Source organism: Corylus avellana, chromosome 8 (assembly GCF_965113065.1).
Source record: "Corylus avellana chromosome 8, dhCorAvel1.hap1.2, whole genome shotgun sequence".
NCBI classification, from domain to species: Eukaryota; Viridiplantae; Streptophyta; class Magnoliopsida; order Fagales; family Betulaceae; genus Corylus; species Corylus avellana.
In genome coordinates, this window is record NC_142497.1 from 5,638,366 (window position 1) to 5,660,579 (window position 22,214).

General features: G+C 36.4%; 2 protein-coding genes and 1 pseudogene across 3 annotated transcripts; 2 read left to right on the forward strand and 1 right to left on the reverse strand.

Annotated features, from left to right (window-relative positions):
- The first annotated feature begins 2,296 nt into the window (after positions 1-2,296).
- Positions 2,297-2,808, forward strand: LOC148584014 (uncharacterized). The gene is made up of 2 exons (XM_088519188.1): positions 2,297-2,516; positions 2,611-2,808. Exons 1-2 carry the CDS (start codon positions 2,352-2,354, stop codon positions 2,656-2,658), a joined length of 213 nt encoding a protein of 70 aa, XP_088375314.1. The 5' UTR covers positions 2,297-2,351; the 3' UTR covers positions 2,659-2,808.
- A 2,044-nt stretch (positions 2,809-4,852) lies between these two features.
- LOC148584015 (uncharacterized) lies at positions 4,853-6,246 on the reverse strand. Its single transcript, XM_088518844.1, has 2 exons — positions 5,802-6,246; positions 4,853-5,014 (listed from the first exon to the last, which is right to left on the reverse strand). Exons 1-2 carry the CDS (start codon positions 6,220-6,222, stop codon positions 4,968-4,970), a joined length of 468 nt encoding a protein of 155 aa, XP_088374970.1. The 5' UTR covers positions 6,223-6,246; the 3' UTR covers positions 4,853-4,967.
- An 8,820-nt stretch (positions 6,247-15,066) lies between these two features.
- On the forward strand, positions 15,067-16,316 carry LOC132164679 (protein BUD31 homolog 1-like; annotated as a pseudogene). Its single transcript, XR_015912927.1, has 4 exons — positions 15,067-15,076; positions 15,649-15,745; positions 15,850-16,037; positions 16,128-16,316. The product of XR_015912927.1 is annotated as a protein BUD31 homolog 1-like (transcript).
- Positions 16,317-22,214: the final 5,898 nt, after the last annotated feature.

Consider the following 22,214-nt stretch of genomic DNA (forward strand, 5'->3'; position numbering starts at 1 on the left):
TTTTTTTTTGTAAAAAAAATTTAATGAGTGCACCATGGAAGCCTTAGAATGTAGAGATTTACTGATAGATATATAGTTGAGTCTAGATGGAAAATGCTAGGCTTACAAACATATTTTACAAAAAAAACTTTTACGAAGTGATGTGGTACAATATGATTGGGTTTCTCAAAATTTGAATTTATCTCATATCCAATCATATTGTGCCATATCAATTTGTAAATTTTTTTTTATAAAATTTGTTTGTAAGCCTAGTATTCCTTCAAGAAGATAGCCAATCATTAGTTTATATATATATATAGGCCCCTCCGGGCCTTTTGTACAATATTACGGGTGATTCAATATACAATCTTATTTTCAACATGGAATCACAGTATAAGTTCCTAATCACTTTTCCAATTCTTTTCTCTCTCTCTCTCTTTGCCATCTTTTTTCGACATCCTCTCCGGTGCCACAAGTCTTTTTGGCAATCTAATAGCTCTACTTTCTTTAGATCTTTCTCTTCTACACATTGTTCAAGGGAAGAAACCCAACTCTATCACCTCCTACATGGGGTAGAAGATGCAGTTTTAGGGTGCATTTGGGATTATGATTTCATAGACAAAAAATGCAATTTTAAACGAAATCACGGAAAATGAATTATTCAGTATTGCGTTTTAAAAAAATTGCGATTTGAAAACACAGAAAATCTTAATTGTGTTTTTAAAAATCAAATTTTCTAATGGCACATTTAAAAAATGTTATTTTTAAATTGCACTTTTTGAAATCGAAAACTCAAATGGACCCACTTTTGGTTGTTGTGAGGTAATGGCCTAATGAAAGGTTTGGACCAAAATAATGTGTTTTTTCTAGTGCAGCTTTGGGCTCAACCAGTTGGTCCGAGGATGAGATCTTTTAAAAAAAGAAGGTCTACTGCACCTTTGTGACTTTAATTTCCTTCAAAGAGAGCGAATTTTTGTGCCTCCCAATATGATTATTATTATTATTTATTATTATTTTTTTTTAAATATGTGCCACGTAAACAAAAATGCTTGGAGAGTAACATTTGAGAATGCTGAATAGCATTTCTCTAAAATTAATTAGCGGGTCTAGAACAAATTTGGATTTCACAAATATAAATAAAATGAGTTTGAGATAAAATTTAGAAAATCATTTTCTATTTTCTTTTTAAGAACTTTAAATTACCTTAGGATTAGAATTTTTTTTTTTTTTTTTAATAGCCTTAGGATTAGAATTAGTTGCAAATAGATAGGTTCATATAAATGAACCATATATATATATATTTGACATTTCCATGCAAAGGGAGGGATATTTGATTTAGTGACTTCCGCTTTATGAGACGTAATGTCAAGCCGATTAAACTATCCCTTGACTCCTTGAGAGCATAAACGAGCCATGTTGGCGATTTTCGGTAGGTTTATATAATCTTAGGACAAAGTTTTCCTCCAAACTAGGTTGGAGGAATTTCCTTCAACCTACTATATAAAAGTGACATGTGTTATTTTTTTAATAACATTTGACATGCACATGAGTTTTTAATAAAAGTTATTCCAATTTTGTCCCTGCTATTGAAAAAATATGTGCATCTCACATATTCAAGGGACACATGTCACTTTTATAAATTAGGTTGAAAAAAATTCCCCCAACCCAGTTTAGAAGAAAACTTTGCCCATAATCTTTTATTTATATATATATATATATATATATATAAAAGAACATTGAAAAGACAAAAGTTAAGTGTTCGCTAGTGACAGACATTCTTGGTGGGTGATGTCTTTCCTAATTAAATCAGAAAACCTCCCATGGAAACCACTGAAATTAATACAGAGAAATTAATTAAGAAATCAGAAAATATGTAAAATTCAAAAATAGCTACTCTAGCTAATTACACCACACGATCAATCGAGCACACCAATCTGGTTTTCTTTATTATTAACTCATCTTATTTCAAGGTATCTATATTTTTGCTGAGCGCCTCTAGCTTCTTCATCCTTAGTCTCTCACTTTCACTCACCAGCTGAACAAATTTCATGCAACAAAAAGGAGAAAAAAAAAAAAAACAAATCATGTTGTTAGATTTGAGTTGCCAATGTTTAATGAAAATGAAGAACTTATATATATATATATATATATATATATATATATATATATATAATTCACCTCCATTAATTTGGTAACTAGTTGAGCTTTTTCCTTGCTTTTCTCATTGAGAGCCTCAAGGGATTGTTAATTGAATTGTGCATATGCACTTTGCCTTTTTTTTAGGGCAAGGGTATCCCAAGTTTCAAGAACTTTGTAAATATAATATATAATGTAATGAAATTGATCAGAAGATTTTAATTCCATCATGCAGGATGACAGAAGTCACAGAACAACCATTTCGACCACGGGAGAAGCTTCTTGAGAAGCAAAAATATTTCCAAAACATCCACAAACACACATACCTCAAAGGACGATTTGATAAGCTAACCTCAGTTCCCATTCCAGTTACTTTGGCGGCCACTTCATTATTTCTTATTGTGAGTTCTGTTATACTGCTTTATAAATAAAATTAGGCTTGATCCCATTTGCATTGCTAGCGCTAATCTTTAATATATGCTATGCATTCACCAGGGACGAGGGATCTATAATATGTCACATGGCATTGGAAAGAAAGAATGAGGCAGCTCAGATTTCATTGTTTTTAAGTTCTGGTTTGGAGTTCTGTTTTCCTGAAGTATCTTGTTACTACTCCCTCTAATAAATGCTAGTTGCAGACTTGTTACTACCAATGGAAATTGGAAATTGGAAATTGATCATTATTGGGTTTTTTATCTTTTTGTTTTTTATATTGCATATTGCGTGATAATCTCAGGCTCCTACTTCCTGTTTGAAGCCACTTTTCTTTCTTCTCTATTTTTAGCGCGCCACTTGTGGTCCGGCTTAATTGTATGCTTTTCTCCAGATTTGATGGACATAATCTTAGTTTCTTGCCTGAACCTGGGGGGAAAAAAACTTTGCATCTTTTTATATGTATGTACTTTTAATTTTCCTATACATTTTTAATACAGCATGCAATTTTCACTTGTATTTTTTTTAATTAATGCATGTGAAAAGGGCAAATAATTTTTTCAACTTAATTTAGAGGAAAATTCTGTCTTAAAAAAAAGTGGCATGACTAAAATCTCTTTAGTAAAATATCTTAAAAATACAGGAGTTTATTTTAACTACTAATTTGATTTTTTCAATATATTTTACTAAGTAAATTTCTTTAAATCTCAATTAAATGGTTGACATTTTGCCATATCAGGAAACTTCGCTTACTCTCCTTAGACCTTTACAATGTTGTTACTAAACTATTAAAAGTTGTAATATGGGTATTCGATGTCATTAGGTTATTTTATTAATTCAAGCGACTAAAAAGTGAAATGTTTTTTATACCCTTATAAAATTTATAAAAATGCAAATATTCTCTCAATTAAAAAATTACCGCTCATTTAGTTTTGAAGTTGGTTTTTTTAAAAAAAAAAAAAACAAAAAAAAACAAAAATTAAACTCAAATTTCTCTCTAACTTGGGTATAATTCTTGAGAGTAGGGCACGTCGTTTTAGTTGTTGTTAATTCAATCTAAGGCACTTGATTGGGTGGCAATCTGGCTTACCTAAGCTGCCTAATTTAGTTAAAGAAAAATTTTAAAACTGAAGAATAGTACTTCGATCTTCAACTACAAACAAGAAGAAAAGAGTAAAGGAAATACAATGTCCTGAAGAATATCAGTTCTTGTAACCTTTAATCTTTTTAAGTAAGTTGTAGCCTTTTAATTTTTGTTACAAATAATGTAGAGATCTTTTGGTAAGTACATACATCAAGGCTAATTAGGTATAATTGAAGAAAGGCGATGATCAATGTATATGGGATAATAATTATTCAACAATGCCCAAGATTTTCATTAGGTTTATAAACTGAAGAAATGTGTTGATACAATATATCCTTAATATAAAATAAGAGTTATTCAATTCAATGACTTTTAACTGTAGGTGGAAGAATGCCCAAGATGTCAATTAGGTTTTTTAATTGAAGAAATATGTTGATGCAGATTATCCTTACATAAATAAGAGTTAATTCAATTCAATGGCATTTAGCAGTAGGTGGAAGAATGCCCAAGCACTACAAAAAACACATTTTTTGCTGACCCATGATTACTGACGTGTCAGGTCGTCTGACACGTCAGTAAATCTTGCTGACGGGGCTTTCCTGACGTGTTTCGGTCGTGAAGAATGTGGGTGTCAGTAAATCGGAATTCCTGACGTGTCGAAATTGACACGTCAGGAATTACTGACGTGCTGAATTTTCACACGTTAGTAAATCTTCTGACGTGTGAAAATTGACACGTCAGCGAATTCTTGACGTGTCAAAAACTGACACGTCAGTAAATTACTGACGTGTCAAAACTGACACGTCAGGAAATTCCTGACGTGTCAAAACTGACACGTCAGCAATTTCCTGACGTGTCAATTTTGACACGTCAGCAATTTGGTTCAAAACGAACCAAATTTGCCGACGTGTCAAAAATTGACACGTCAGTAATTACTGACGTGTCAATTTTTGACACGTCGGCAAATTTGGTTCGTTTTGAACCAGATTTTTTCCCTCCCCCCTATATTTTTTGTGATTTATTTCAGGACTATACCCGAATTTTGTGTTACGATTCACCTGATATTCAATCTATCCATCAAAACCATGTAAATAATATACAATTTTTCCATCAAATAACATACATCATATCCATTAACATCAATCACAAACTACCCATCAAAACTAACTTCAACACACCATAATAACACAAATAACATAATATATATACACCAATCACAAATATATATATAAACTAACTTCAACACACCAAAAATGTCACATACTAACATAATATACACAAATACAATTACATCAACTTATACACAACTGTGAATAGCCTCAAATTCTCGACCAGACTAGCGATCATTGACATCCATAGCATCCTCTCGACGATGTCCATTACCTGCAAATGATAAAACAAACAATATTCACCAATAAAACAACCACCAAACAAATAAAATCCACTAACGGTAGATGATAATACAAACAATCATTGAGCCCGAATACAAACAATCACGTCGGTAAAGTGAAAGAAAAATGCCCGAATATTCACCTAACTCAGTTGTTAATTATTACACAGTAAATGATATAACTAAAATAGGTAAAACGTTGAAGTTAGCAGAACTTTGATATAAAAAAAAAATTAGAAAAAAAATTAAGTCAATATATATATGCATGGTCACAGAGCAATCAATAATATATAGACATGAGACAATGAACTTCGTTTTTCCCATGGCAATTATGTGAGACATATGATCTTCTTCTTTTTTCCATTGCAATTATAGAACTTCCATATAGGTTATTAATGTTGGGGGTTCAATGGAAGATATGATAAACACAAAGGGAAAGCGCCCTCCCTAGCATTGAGTGCATTTATATCTATTTATAGTTAGAGTTACAAAATTAAGTTTATGAAGAACTGGTCTTGATGATATTGATATGCATGTATTGCTTCGTGCCATGCAGTTATATCCATTTATACGTGCATGAATAACTCTAAATAATTATCTCAACCAGCAAAACTCTAACCCACATCCATCACCAAACCAACCATGATATATAAACCAAATTTAAGCAAGATTTACAACATCATTAATTATTTAGAATGACTACAACATATCCAAATTCTAAATATATATATATATAGGGACAGTTATAAAACTAAATTGACTATTAAAAAAAGTCAGTACCTGATCCACTGTCGACCGACGATCGCACCATCGCAAAGGGTGGGGAAGCATTGTCTGGTGGGGTGTGAAACCGGATCATTTCCTCAAGTTGGCGAAAACGGGCGTCAAACCTTGCCTGACGTTCAGCCTCCTGTTCAGCTGCCTGTCGCGCTACCCGGGCATTGTTCTCAGCCATCTGCTCCGCCACTTGCTGGGCTACCCGCGCATTGTTCTCGGCCAACAACGCATCCATCTCTTCCTTGTGCTTCGCCCTCTCCGCGTCAAGCGCTCTATCAAGTGTGTCTTGTGATATCGTGGAATACCTGACGTTTCCTGACCGTGCCTGTGACGGTGTATAGTATGAGTGTATGGTCCCCCGCACAGGCAGAATATTTGGTCCGGCCATCCGAACCCTACCGGCATACTCAGGCTTATTTCCCATTGCCTGGGCGAATGCGTCGTTTGGCGCCCACCTGACCGTTCCCTCTGTGATGCTAGACGATGCTGCAGGGTCGGTGGGTATAAGCTCATTCATCTTTTCCTGAATGTCACATTAATTATTGAGTCAGTGGGTCGCACAACTGTTAATCGCAAATAATTTATCAAATATACAAGCAAAACAACATATGAAAAGTGAATATCATACACATCTCTCCTTCACAATATCATTCGGATATCCACCGCCCTTCTTCGTGTGTGACTTGACATAATTGTGTGCACGAGTGGGTTGATGGCCCAAACGTTCGGCCTGCATTTAAAATAGGTAATTCATTTATTTTTAAATATATCAATACGATATAATGTTAGATATATATAGGATAAATTACACACGTACCTCCTCATGTGTCAACCTGGCATAGCTCATTGATCCGGTGCAATGTGGTGAATCATTTAATGCTCGCAAGCTCTTCATTTTCGCCGCATACTCCTACACAGTTAACACTTTTAATATGTTAATACCAATACAATTACAATAAATGACAGTACACAACACTAAGAATTTAACTCATGACCTACCCTATTCTCCTGGGTACACCATCTCTCCAATAAGATTTCCAGATCGACGGGATTGTACTCGCCTAGCGTCTGTCCCCCCAGTCTTGCCCGTATAGTGTCCGGCGTATCTTCCTCCGTAATGGCACATATTTTTTTGAGCTCGTGCCTCCAAGTCCGCAGCTTGGAGCCCATATCCTTAAATGCTTCATTTTTTACTGCTTCCAAGTTGTACTCGGGTGGAACGAAAAAGTATGCCTGCACAAGTTCAACATTGATAAATTAAAAAATAAAATAAAATATGTGTATATGCATTTACTTACTAAACACACATATATATAGCGTACTTAGAGTGTATATATACATATATACATTACTAGTGTTTAACTTATTATTAAAAAACATACCATCAAGGCGTCCCAAATATCCTCCTTGGTACGGTCCGGTACCTTCGACCAATCATCCGGTATTCGGACGAAATTTCCGCTCCTAACTATGTCTCCGGTCATCCGTCTGAACCGCACGGCACTAAATCCAACGGGCTGGCATGATGCATTGTACTCCAAAATGATCCGTTTGCCGGGGGGGACTCCCGGCCGCCTGTGCGAATCAAGAATGGTAAACACCTCAATAACGGTGTTTCCTTCAGAATCAGTACCTAACAAATTAAAAATTAGTTAGGTAAGTTATTTCGAATTCAATACTAGGTAACAAGTAAATTAAAACCAAATCAACAACGACATTAAAGTATATACACTTACTTATGATCCGGACCTGCCGAGGGCGTAACCGAGCGTCGGGAGCAGGGTTGGTGGGCTGCGGGTCATCTGTGGCCTGTGCCCCACCTGCCATGTGTTCCTGGGCCTCTGTCTCAGTGTCCTCCAGACCTGCTTTGTAGTTTTTAATAATGTTTAGAATTCTATGAAATTGTAGTTGTAGTTGTAGTTAAATATAATTGATATTGCACCAATATAGTTAGAAACTTTCAATCTTTTGAATCTTTTAAAAAACAGTCGGGCGTACCTGCGCTATGCTGGGTGTAAAGCCGCTCGACATCGCCCTCATAACTCTGTCGTAACTCGCTGTACGGGTACGAATCAACCCGAAACTCGGTTTGGGCCATGCCTGCCCGAGTGTATGGAGCATGGACAGGGGTCTCCCCTTCCATCGTACCTGGAAGAACTGGTCGATATCCTTCCTGTATCCCAAGAAGCTGAGCAACGTCTTGTTGCTCGCTGTCATCAAGTTGGACTGCCGGAGACCCAGGCGACGTAGACTGCCGCACTGCGGACGAGCCCCTGCGTGCTTTCCTCTTCCCCTTTGTACTCATGGTACCCTGTAAAAAACACCACAAACCCAATTAATTTCTTAAACAATGTATGAAATATTTACTACATTAAGTATGCATGAATAATAGTGCACAGCTTAATTAAGTGTGTTGATGTAATGTGCATGTAGTGAACAACTACCAATCAAAACATAAATATAAAATTAATTATACTAATATACATACGCTTCGGTTGGATCTAAGTCGTGTCTGACGTATTCGATATGATCTTGTAGATCGTGATCAACATTTCTGGGCAAAATAAGAGGCTCACACTCGTGGTAATTGGCACATGAATCTTGATGTCCTTCAACCTGACCAACGTCGTATATGTTTCTAGGCTTGGTCCTTACTGCGCAAGCCCAATCTGGGCACCTATCATCTTGTACGTAAAATACCTGGTCAACTTGTGAAGTTAGCACATACGGCTCATCAGAAACCAGGTCTCCCGTGTGGACAAGGTTTTTGAAGTTGACAAGTACTATACCATACTCATCCACCTTATACCCCTTGTCCCTCGTATTGTCTGCCCAATCACACCTAAACAGAACGTACTTAGTCCTGTCGTAATACTCAACCTCAACTATTTCCGTTAACTTCCCGTAGTACGTGTCGCCATCAAGAGTCGGCACACACACCCCGCTGTTCTGAGTCCTCTTTCCGGCATCAGATGCAATAGTGCGAAACAGCTTGCCGTTAACCACATATCTATTGTATCTGACTGCTGCCTCCCTCGGCCCTCTACAATGCATTACCAATTTGTCACCAAGTTCATTCCTGGATCGCTCGTCCAATCGATCGACCTGTGAATATATTACGTACAATGGAAACGCACGGTTACTAGCTTTAGTTGATTTTAAAAATAGCACGCAAATAACTCCGACAATTGTGATAAGGTAAACATCACATCATTCTTACGTAGTTACGGTACCACTCGCAGAACAAGTCATAATGTTGGGTTTCCAACTGAGCCTCTGTTGTTCGTCCCCTATTGCATGATCGCCTAAGCGTATCTATGTGCATCCTACAATTCGAAATTATGTTAATTATAATTCAATACGAGCAATATTGTCACAAGTTCATTGAGCATGCAATGTGCCAACAAAAGATCTCTACTTACGTCCGCAATTGATGAAACTCGTCCAAGTTGAACATAATATACCGGTGTATCTGTGTCATTGTGATTCGGTCGAGTCGGACTCGTGTTCCATTTCCCTTTGAACCATCCAGATTTCTTTGTATCCTATTGTGAAAGGTTGGTGTATTCTCTAAATATCTCGAACAAAACGTCACCAACTCAGTTGCTATGTAGCCCTCCGCAATGCAGCCCTCAGGAGCCGCTTTGTTGCGCACATTAGATTTGAATACTCCAAGGCTCCTAAATATGAACCAATACATATTTTCAGTTTAGTTAGTACTTGTCATGTATTGGCACCTGAAACCAAAAAATAGAAGAATATCCGTAAACAAATTTTACCTCTCTACCTGATACATCCATCTATACTGTACAGGTCCACCGAGTCGGCATTCACGGATAAGATGCACGACCACATGAACCATGCTCGTAAAGAAGCTGGGGGGGAAAACTTGTTCCATCTTGCACAACGTGATACAGATGTCACACTGTAGTCGGTCAATATCCTGTTCGGTCAATGTTGTTGAACATAGGCACCTGAAGAATGTGGACATCTCAACAAGAGGTCTAACCACATTGCTTGGAAGTGAACCACGCAATGCAATAAGTAGAAGCTGCTGCATCAGTACATGACTGTCATGACTCTTTAACCCCGATATCGTACGGTCCTTCAGTCGTATACAACGAGAAATGTTCGAGGCATATCCGTCGGGCACCCTTACATTTCATAGCACTTTCAAAAAATGTGTTTTATCATCCTTGGACATCGTGTGGGTAGCTTGTTGATAATAGGTCTTACCATCCTGCGGGTCCACAAATGTATGAAGTGTACGTCTCAAGCCCATTTCTTGCAAATCTAAGCGGGCGGCGTGGTTATCCTTCGTTTTCCCTGGAATGTCCAGTATTGTACCAAGTATGTTGTCCATGACGTTTTTCTCTATGTGCATAACATCAAGATTATGCCGCAATAAATTATCTTTCCAATACGGCAACCTAAAGAAAATACTTTTCTTCTTCCACACTACATGGCCATTATTCGTCTTCTGCTTTTTTCTTTCTTTTTTCTCAGCCTCCCTTGCCTGACCGGCGTTCTCATCCCCAAACACCATCCCTTCTAATTGGCTTATGACTTCATCTCCACTTGGCACATCAGGGGCACATTCTAGTTCTACGTTGTCATCAAATGTGCTTTTGTTTCGTCTCCATGGATGATCCATGGGCAAGTATCGTCTGTGCCCCATATAACACCATTTATGGCCATGTTTTAACCATTTTGACCATGTCGAGTTCATACAACACGGACATGCCTTCTCACCCTTGGTAGACCATCCAGACAAATCTGCATATGCTGGGAAGTCATTAATTGTCCACATCAACTGCGCTCGCATAACAAAATTATTTTTCTTTGAGGCGTCATATGTGCGAACCCCTACATTCCATAGTTCTTGTAACTCTTCAATTAAGGGTTGAAGGTAGACATCTATATCCATTCCAGGTGAACTTGGGCCCGGAATAATCAATGATAGTATAAAAGATGTGTGTTTCATGCACATCCAAGGAGGCAAGTTGTAGGGTACAACCATTACAGGCCAAGTGCTGTGCGATGTAGTCATATTCCCAAATGGATTAAATCCATCAGAGGTTAGTCCGAGCCTTACATTCCTGCTGTCCGCTGAAAACTCCTGATGTAAATTGTCAAATGACTTCCATGCTAAGCCGTCGGCTGGATGCCTCAATACGCCATCCTTAGTGCGGCCTTCTGCATGCCACCTCATAAAGCGTGCTGTATGTTCTGACATAAACAACCTCTGTAGTCGTGGTATGAGTGGAAACCACCGCAACACCTTCACCGGACGTTTCTTGCCCGATGATATGGGTTGACCGTCCTCATCTAAATTGATTGCTTCCGTCCATTTAGATTCTCCACATACGGTACATGAATCCAACTCTTTATTGCCCTTCCAGAATAGCATACAGTCATTACGGCACGCTGGAATCTTCTCATAGCCTAGTCCCATGTCTCGCAAAAACTTTTTCGCCTCATATGTATTAACTGGCAGAGTTTCACTAGTCTCGGGTAGCAACTGATTGATGAACTCTAGGAAAGCCGAGAAAATCGAGTTACTAACTCCACCAACACACTTCAAGTTGTACAGGTGAACAGTGGCACTTAATTTGCTATGTTTTGTCCCAGTATGAAGTGGCTTCTCCGCCTTTTTTAGAAGGGCATAGTACTTTAGTGCATCGCCTTCAGCGGCTTCTTCGGTCACAATTTCCTCACCCCCTTGCACTACGGCCTGAGGCTCACAATTGTCTTCCCTAACTACTTCGTGCATGCCGAATAAATCACGCAACATTCCGTGCATGTCTCCACCCTGATTTGCACATGCACCCGCATCTGAGGCCGGGCGATTGGAATTAGACCCGGTATCAGGACCCTGTACATGCTTCTCACCGTGATAGAACCAAAGTGTGTATTCCGGCATCATTCCTTTTCCCCCTGTCAAGTGGTCGAATACGAAACCCGGCGGGTGGCGCCGGTTATTTCGACAAACCTTACAAGGGCAATAGATGAATCCATCAAGGGTTCTACAGTTACTAACTGCAAACTCCACAAACATTCTACACCCGTCTCTGTATTCCCTCGTACCCCTAGACTTTGTCATCCAACTCTTGTCCATTTTTATCTACGTACATGAGTTAGGAATAAATACATAAGACTTACAAATTGTATACATACTTTCAAGCACATGCATGTATATAAACATAAACCGATACCTAAATATTTGAACCACATTAGAAATATAAACCTATACATTCTCGTATAGGGTTAAATTGTTTATGTCCAAAAATATATACATATTCATGCGTATCTACATTCAACCGTACTGAAGGGTGTATTTATAACCCTTATCTATTATAATTAATCTAGAAAAACCAAATAAAAAAAAACATACTTGATCCAAAATTTAAGCATTTTCTTTGGTGGGGACCCTAAACAAATTAATTATAGCTAGCTTATAACTTATAAGGTTGTTCTAGTACATCTACCGAGCTACGTTCGTTACGAGGACCCTAAATACAATAAATATAGCTTAAATGTCGTTAGCCTTTGGCATGAATTACTAGATTAATTTCTTTCATATTAATCACAATTGTAACAAAATTCCAACTAGTTGTTAGGTAATATTAATTTTGATGCGTTATATTTCAACTTGAAAAAGCTTATAAGTTCCTCAAATTAACCAAAACTTTGGACCGTTTTGTATGGTTTTTTTTGTTTGAAAAATAATATATGTGGGATAGAATGAAGTAAGAATCGAATTGAATATATTTTGCAAGTGTTTACGTTATGTGTTTAATTATGATTAGACTTGTTAAAAACACTCAAAACAAAAGTGTGATAAAAAAATAGTGTAACAAACAAAGTCATGACTTTGTACAAAGAGACTTGTTATTCATTTATTTTTTTTAGAATAAAAAAATCTGTAGAAAATTTTTAAAAATATATAAATTAAATGAAGAATAGAAAAATAGCTATTCTCATGTGTGAAAATTTTGAATAAAAATCCAAAGAGGAAGTCAACTCGATGCATTCCTATATGAGTTGTCTCCATCTCAGCCTTCGCAGTCAAAGTTGGAAGCTAGTTTCAAGTTGAAAGTTCAAACCAAGCAAGCAAGACAATGCCGCGTGTTCCACAAGAAAGCTCTCTAGTTTCTAGTTTCTAGTTTCTGGAATTAAAAGCAATCATGTAACTTGCTATTTACAATTTTGCATCTTCAGCCACCCACTCAAATCCATTATATTCTCAAAACTCGGAAAAATAAATATCTCGAACAAAATTAAAAACTCATATTTATGGAGCTACTTAAAAAAGTCATTGGCCTTAATTATATGGCCAATGACATAATGATATGGGTAAACAAATTAAGATGAATCTTACAGTTAATTAAGGCCATATTATATAGCCGGGCAAACAAGTTAAAAAGAATATTAATATGAATCTTGCATTAAGATGAATTAAGATGAATCTTGCATTCAACTAGTTTTTTAAGGCCATATTAAAAAGAATATTAATATGGCCTTAAAAGTGTATCATATAATTAATTAAAAAGAACATATAATGATGAATCTTTATCATTTTGCATGCATCTATATTTTCAACGTACAATTAGTAATTAATTAATAAATATTCCTAAAAAAAAAAAAAAATTTAGCTCACAAATACTCAATCCTATACATTATTGAAACATCATGCGAATATATGACAAAATGAAACATAAAATTTTGCAATATACAACATAATGTATATATTTTATATATTCTACAATATATATATATATATTACCTAAAAACTATATAAAATAAAATATATATATACAATATAGAACAACACAATATATGCATATATATATTCTGCAAATATATATACAATAGTATATATCAAATAAAACAACACAATATATGCATATATATATATTAATCTGCAATAATAAAAAACAATAGCATATATAAAATAAAACAAAATCAAAAAAAAAAAATATATATATATATATATATATATATACCTGGCCTGTAGGTGAGTTGGAGGAGATTGGCGGAGCAGATTCGGCCGGAGAATCGCCGGAGACGGCAACGGCGCTGTGGAGGCGGTGGCCGGCGACGGGGAGTGAGCTAGCTAGAGTGGCACGTACGGCGCTCCGGCAGAGAGATAGAGCTGATCACGGCCGGAGAAAATATGGGAGAAAGTAGAAGAAAATGAGGAAGAGTGAGAGAGGAGATATGCAGAAGAAGAAAACCAGGTGCCGGCGACTGGCGGGAGAGAAGACAGACGCGCGAGCTGGGTGCAGGGGGATGAAACCGCATGTGCGTGTGGTAGCAGCTGGAGGGAAAATCAAAAATAAAATAAAATAAAATAAAAAAATATCAGAAGTGGCGTGCGTAGCAGGTGCGTGCGATGGGACGGCCAGCAGGCGCTGGCCTTCCCAAGGCACGTTCCTGACGCGCCACATAGGCACGTCAGGAGTTCCTGACGTGCCACATGTGGCACGTTAGGAACTCCTGACGTGCCTATGTGGCACGTCAGGAACTATTTATATATATATATATATATAAATATAAATATTATCTATATTAATTATATATATATATATATATATATATATATATATATATATATATATGTTATAATATATTTAATTAATTATACATGTTCTTTTAAATAGCATATATATATATATATATATATATATATATATATATATATATACATGTTTATATGTTTATATGTTTATAATATAGTATTAATTATATTAATACTAATATAATTTCCATTTTCCTCTTTTGTATTTCATTTGAGTTCTCATGTATTTGGTTTTATTTGATGTACATGAATAGTGCAATTAATCTTACAAACAACAATTTTCATTTTAATGTACGCATGGCTAAAACCTAATTGATATATAGCGTACATGATATATATATATATATATATATATATATATATATGTGTGTGTGTGTGTGTGTGTTTGTCAAAACGTTAATATCATCGATCACCAATATTGTTACTTTAATTATTTTAATTAATGAGATACCAAATTTGGTATCTCACAATTAAATGAACGAGATCGAGAAAAATGCATGTTATACGTACATATATATATATATATATATAGATCCTTTAGTATAATTTCAACCATGCATGCACGTTAAATTCATGTTATATAAATATCCTTTTGCATGGTTTTGCTATATATATATATATATGGTATCTCGAGTAAAACATGGCTAACCGTTGGAATTTTTTTTAAGTTTTGAATGTTCAAATGGAATGGGTTACGGTACATGCCACGTGAAGAAAAGTATATATTAAAGTACTGGTCGGTGCTTGTTTTCTAAAAATTAATTTTATTGAATGTTAATTGGGATTCGATCATACTGTACAATATTAAATTACCCTAATAATGATCATATATATATATATATAAAAATTGTTGACGTGTCAAAATAACACGTCAACAATTCTTGACGTGTCAAACTAACACGTCAAGAATTGTTGACGTGTCAAAATAACACGTCAACATAACACGTCAACAATTCTTGACGTGTTAGTTTGACACGTCAACAATTCTTGACGTGTTAGTATTTGACACGTCAGTAAATAATAAATCAATTATTTATTAATTTTAAAATAATATTAGATTAAATTTGACTCAAATTTACTGACGTGTAGAAAACAACACGTCAGTAAATGCTGACGTGTTGAAATCAACACGTCAGGAATTATTGACGGGTAGATTTTAACACGTCAGTAAATAATTTGTTGACGTGTCAATTTTAACACGTCAACAGTTGCTGACGTGCCAAAAAAATATACTGTTTAACACGTGAATAAATGGCCGTTTTTTTGTAGTGAAGGTGAAGACCAACCGGATCAAATACCCAGATGGGTGGGAGTTGATTGAGCTTTGAGCCTACTCTTTGTGAACTAGATGCCAAGATGAGAGAAGGTTGATAACATGTTTGATGCTCTATTATTCTGTACTAGTAAATTTTTTGTTGTGCTTTGTTAAACTTCTTGTGCTAAAGCTCTAATCTTTTATCACTTTGGCAGCTGAAAGTGACCCAAATGATGGCAAAAGAAAGTGTGAAGCATTCTGGCCTATTTTCAAAATTGCGCATCAAAAGAGCCGCTACATCTTTGACCTTTACTACAAAAGGAATGAATTATCAAGAGAGCTGTATGAATTCTGCTTGGAACAAGGCTATGCAGACCGCAACCTAATTGCAAAGTGGAAAAAGGTAAAAACAAGGCAATGTTTTAAGGGCAAGTCCTGTTTGGTCGTTTATAATTAAAAGCTATTATTCATCAACTTTTTCTCTGAACTGCAGTCGGGATATGAAAGTCTCTGCTGCCTACGTTGCATACAGCCAAGGGATCACAACTTTGGAACAACTTGTGTGTGCCGAGTCCCTGAGCACTTGAGGGAAGAGGAAGCTATGGAGTGTGTGCATTGTGGATGTGGGGGCTGTGCAAGTGGGGAATGAGTGGCTATATTCTGTAAACTGTTTGGTATTCAAGGTGCGATTTGTCCTCTTTGCCTGAGCCTAGCTTTTGCAGCCGTTGTATCTAAACTCTTCGTAGTTGTCAATGCATGAAAAAAACTTATTATGGTAACTTAAATCAATGGCACTTTAACCTGTGACTGAAATTAAACATGAATGAAGTCTACAGCCGGCTTGACTAATTCATACTCTTACTGTCCAATTCTTTATTAATGGTCAAATTAATCTTGTACCAAGCCAGTGTTTCCAAAGGCTGTCTTCATCACTTCCTAATTCCAACTCCCAAGCTATCTGGCGGCCCAGTCCTCTAGAATTTAGGGGGCTAGAGTTGAGGTAAAACATCCTGAACATGCACTTTGCATTAGGCAGGCTAATTATCTATGTATGCCAACAATGGCAAAGTAAAAGCTGTGTGTGAAAAGTAATACTATGGATGCCTAAATCTAGCGTGATTGGGAATATCTTCAATACAGTTGGGGCAAAAAGTGTGAGTTTTTTGCCCACCTAAATGAATGACAAATCAGCTTGGAGGAAAAAAATAAAATGAGAACAAAACACTTGATTATTTCTTCACACAGCTCCTTCAGCCACCCTGCCTTTGCCTGTTGCTGCCGCCCACTGCACCTCTCTTTCTCTCTCCGTTAGCCCTGTGGGGGTGGCCGGCGAGCCACCCTAGGCCATGGGGTGGCGCGGGCCACCCCATGGCCTAGGGGTGGCTCGCCGGCCACCCACAGCCCATATGGTGGCCAGCGCCACCCCCACGAGGCTGACGGAGAGAGAGAGAAGGAGGCGGCGAGGCAGCGGCGTATGGCATGGGTGGATCCGGGCAGCGGCAAGTTAAGGCAGGCGGTGGCTCAGATGTAGGAGGATTAATCTTGTGTTTTGCAAACATATATGTTTCTTGCAATTTTTTTTTAAATTGCTGAGGTGTCAAACAGTACTGAGTGGATGAGTTTTCTGCCATGACCGTATAGAAGCACCATTCAGTGTGATTTGCTCTTGGTTGGCCTTAGGAGACTTTTTGAATCTGAAATATGCAAAACCTTGCCTGTCTTCTAACTTCTCTTGATAATTTTCTGCAAAAATCCAAGCCATTGGTATGAATCGCCAACACAAAATATGGACAAAAGATTCTGTTGACAATTTGATCAATTCAGTTCCAAGGTTCTGCAAGTTGGGAGTATAGTCATAGTTTGGATATCCAATAAGGAGAATGGGAGCTTTGTATGAAAAACATGGACAAAAGATTCTATTGACAATTTGATCATTTCAGTTCCAAGGTTCCGCAAGTTGGGAGTATAGTCATAGTTTGGACATCCAATAAGGAGAATGGGAGCTTTGTATGAAAAATATGGACAAAAGATTATGTTGACAATTTGATCATTTCAGTTCCAAGGTTCTGCAAGTTGGGAGTATAGTCATAGTTTGGACATCCAATAAGGAGAATGGGAGCTTTGTATGAAAAATATGGACAAAAGATTCTGTTGACAATTTGATCATTTCAGTTCCAAGGTTCTGCAAGTTGGGAGTATAGTCATAGTTTGGACATCCAATAAGGAGAATGGCAGCTTTGTATGAAAAATTTGGATCTACGTTACATGCTGTAGTTTAAGCAACGGTCAAAATTGAATTTCTCAAAATCTCTCTTCATTTTCTCTCTCCTATTAAAAGCTTCTAAAAGTAATGCAACTTTGAGATTCAATCTTGACCGTTGCTTAAACTACAGAATATATGCTGTTATTTTATATCATATTTTGATACTCCAGATAAAGAAGTAGATGTGGATTGATCCAAAAAGCTTTTGAGTTTGAATTATATATATATATATATATCACATTTCAAATTCAACGGTAATTTTAAAAGCCACATTACATTTTGGATGATTCTAGGAGGACTCTAAGAAGACTTATAGCATTACTCAATTAAGTATGTTCAACATTCTTATTTCACAGATGTTTTAGTATATATGACCTTTTTTAAAAATTTTTAATTTTTTTTTTAATAAAATTCACTTCTTCATTAATCAAAATCAAGCTGAAGCAATTTGCTCTGCTTGAACAATATCACAAATATAATCGGGTATCTCATTCCTCCAAATTTGATCTATGACACTTCTAGTAGCTAACCTTGCTAATAGATGGGCTACAACATTTATATTCCGGCGTACATGGTTAGGTTTCCAATTGGATAGAGAGTTCAAAATTAATTTTGCATCCTCTATTAATTGATGATACCTACTCCCATTCTGCTCCTTATTTTGTAGCGCTATGATGATTATTTATGCATTTCCTTCAAGAATTACATTGTTCACTCCCATTTCTTTGCATAATTGGGCAGCATGGAGCATAACCACTGCCTCAGCAGTGGTCGGATCTAAGCATCCCATGTGGCTTTGCTTGTCTTGAAATTAATTATACTTTATTCATTACTCATGTGCCCATAGAAGAAAAACTGACACTAATCATTTATGAATTGCTAACTTTTGTGTTTGTCCCAGAGTCCTTGCATTGCACTGGCCAGGTCTAGTAAAGTTTACAATAAACCCTTAAAAATGGAATAAATATATTAGTAATTAGTAATTTTTGAGATTCTTAGTAGCATTTCCATGAAGAAATGGAACATTTTAATGGGGACTCACAAGTTCCATGCATTAGTGGTAAAACATTTAATTTACTCCCAAAGACCACGGTCCCCCACCCACGCATTTTTCACCTTAATAAAGGGAATATATATGTATATATATTAAAAAACAGGACAATATTCTCGAGTAATGATATTTTTCACATTCATTTTATTATACTTATTTTATATTGACTGATGTGGTATGTTTTAAGTAACTTATTCTATTAGTTACTTAAAAAATAAAAGGAAAAATTTTACTCACCCTCTCAAAGTATTAGTAGTTTTACAATCATGACTTCGAAGTATCAATTTTTGTAATGTCTATATCTCAAGATTTAGCCTCTTTTAATTTCACTATATCGCTTGGGTTTGGAGTTTAGTTTAGAGTTTAATTAAACGGTAAATATGTGAAAATGCCCTTTATACTCTCGTAAAACTTATGAAAATACACACAATTAAATTATTTTAAAAAAATGAAAAAAAAAAAAACAAAAAAACAAAACAAACTTGGAACCCACATCCAGCATGAGTCAGCCAAGGAAATTTTAGTTTTAGCTTTTTTTAAAAGGCAATAGTATTTTGGGCATGTGATACCAAACTTCTCGGTCATAATTACAAAACTGTTGATACGTTGAGGGGAGGGGGTAAGTGAAGTTTTTTCTATAAAAAAAGTCCATTAAAATACGTTGGTGTGAAATAAGTGTGATAAATGAGCGTAAAGAGTAACATTACTTTATAAAAAAAAAAAAATCAATAATGGCATGAAACTTCTAGACAAAAGCGGTTTCTCATCAAGGTCGTTGGACAATGGTTTGGGATCCAGACCAATTAGATGCTCGACTTGTTAGTAATTTAGGTAGCTAATGTGAGATGGTCTATATAAGACTCATATGTCCAAATAAATTTTGGATTGTCTAGTCACCTATTCGAATAAGTGAATTTCATATGAATTTTCTCATATTAACTGCTCAAATTATTAGCAATTCGTGTAGCTAATTATCATGAATCTTTATCCATTGGGCAATCATCATGAGTAGAAATGTTAAAAACGTGAGGAATACTACACATACTTCCAAGTGTGTATTCCTTTATGTGGCAGTGAAAATTACTACTGAATAAAATAACAAATTGAAGTACATGTAGCATCAAATAATATTTTTTACTGCCAAGAGAATGAACACTTAAAAAATGAGCACCAAAGGTATCGTCTTCTTCTTCTTCTCATTCTTCTTTTTCTTCTTCTTCTTCATCGCAAGCACCCAGCCCAGTGCCACTGCTTCGATGTTACAGTGCCACTGGCCACTATCGTCAACCTAGAGCCTCAACTACCCACAAATAGAGCCTCCAAAGTTAACGAAACCTCTGCTACCACCGAATGTCCACCGGCCTTCCACAACAGCAACTCAAGACCCATGGGAATACATCCCTCCTACAAACCAGAAAAACAACCATAAATTTCTTGTTGAATCTAGACCAGAAAAACGAAAATTCTAAGTAATTTAAAACCACTTAATGATGGTTGAATAGTGTAAAGGATAAATACTCTCATAAGATAATTTTCAGTCTTATCCCAAGAGACTCAAGATAACAAGTTGTATTTTAGATTAGGATAAATTACATATTTCAAACTCTATAGATAGATTACATTATCTCTTATCTCAAAGAGAGTTTATATATTTGAATTGTAACGCTCCAAATTATAACTATCATTAGTCTATGCTTGATTAAAGCAAGGTGAAAAATATTCAAATTCTTTGACTTTACATGGTATTAGAGCTACCAAAAGACTAACGTCAATTTTTCTCTCCTTCCGCAATTTTTTATTATACGTATTTTTTTCCCCCTCCCGTCAATACCTATTGCCCTTCATCAATGGCAACCGTGCATTTTGCCTCCCGAAACCCACCTCGCCGTGGTGGCCGTGGCAACCGTAGAGGCTACTTCAACAACTCCGGCTGTGGATCCTCCCTCCACCGTGGATGCCATCGTGGCTCCTTTCCAAATGGTCATGGCTCCTACAACCGTGGATTCTCATCCACACGTCCTTTTTGCCAGATTTGTAATCGTCTGGGTCATGTTGCAATTGATTGCTACCAATGCGATGAAGAGCATATCACCACCCGAGAGCCTCATCCCCTCATACAAGCCAACTTCTCCACTCCATCAGGCGGCCTAGACCAAAATAGGTACCCCGATTCCGGCGCCACCCATCACCTCACATCCGATTTCAATAATCTCAACCACCGATCCATCAAACTTCATCAGATCTGGCCTAGTCCATATGGGTAATGGTACGAGTTTAACCATTCAAAACACGGTTGACACCCTTCTATCCTCTTCTAATGCATCTTTTCTATTGCAAAATGTTTTACATGTTCCATCCATCACAAAAATTTTACTATATGTTTATAAATTCACTCTTAAAACCAATACTTTCAATGAGTTTCATTCTTGGTATTTTTTTGTAAAGGAATAGGAGTCGAGGAAAATTCTTCTTCAAGGCCTAAATGATCGTGGGCTATATAAGCTTCCAGTCAAGGTCTCTCCAAGTCGTCCACCTCCATATGTCTCTCTGTCCACAATCCAGTCTCATTTATCTTCTGTGTCGCCCAAAACTGCATCTGCTCATGTTGGGGAATGCACGTCTCCACAAAATTGGCACGCACGGCTTAGGCATTCAGCTTTTCGCATTTGTTCAAATGTTTTGTCTAGATTTAATTTACCAGTTTCTTCAAATAATCAACATTTGACATGCTCTGCTAGTCACAAGTCAAAAAGCAAACAACTTCCTTTTTCTTTTTCCTCAACACGTGTTAATCATCCTCTTGAATTGATATACACTGATGTTTAGGGATCAGCTCCTATGTTTTCCACAAATGGCAATAAATTTTATGTTTCATTTTTAGATGCCTATAGTCGTTATACATGATTATTTCCAATATCTCACAAAAATGATGTTTACTCTATCTTTCTGAAATTCCAAAAAATATGTTGAATGGCATTTTAACTCAAAAATAAAAACCATTCAATCTGATTTGGGAGGCGAATATCGCTCCCTCAACAAAATTCTCACAAATTTGGGTATTTCTTATTGTCTCTCTTGTCCACACACACACCAACAAAATGGTGCTATGAAGCGCAAACACCGTCACATAGTCAAAACTGGATTAGCTCTACTCTCTCATGCTTATGTTCCACTTAAATATTGGGAACAAGCTTTTCAAACTGCATGTTATCTCATAAATCGCATGCCCACACCTCTTCTGAAAAATTCATCTCCTTATGAAATTT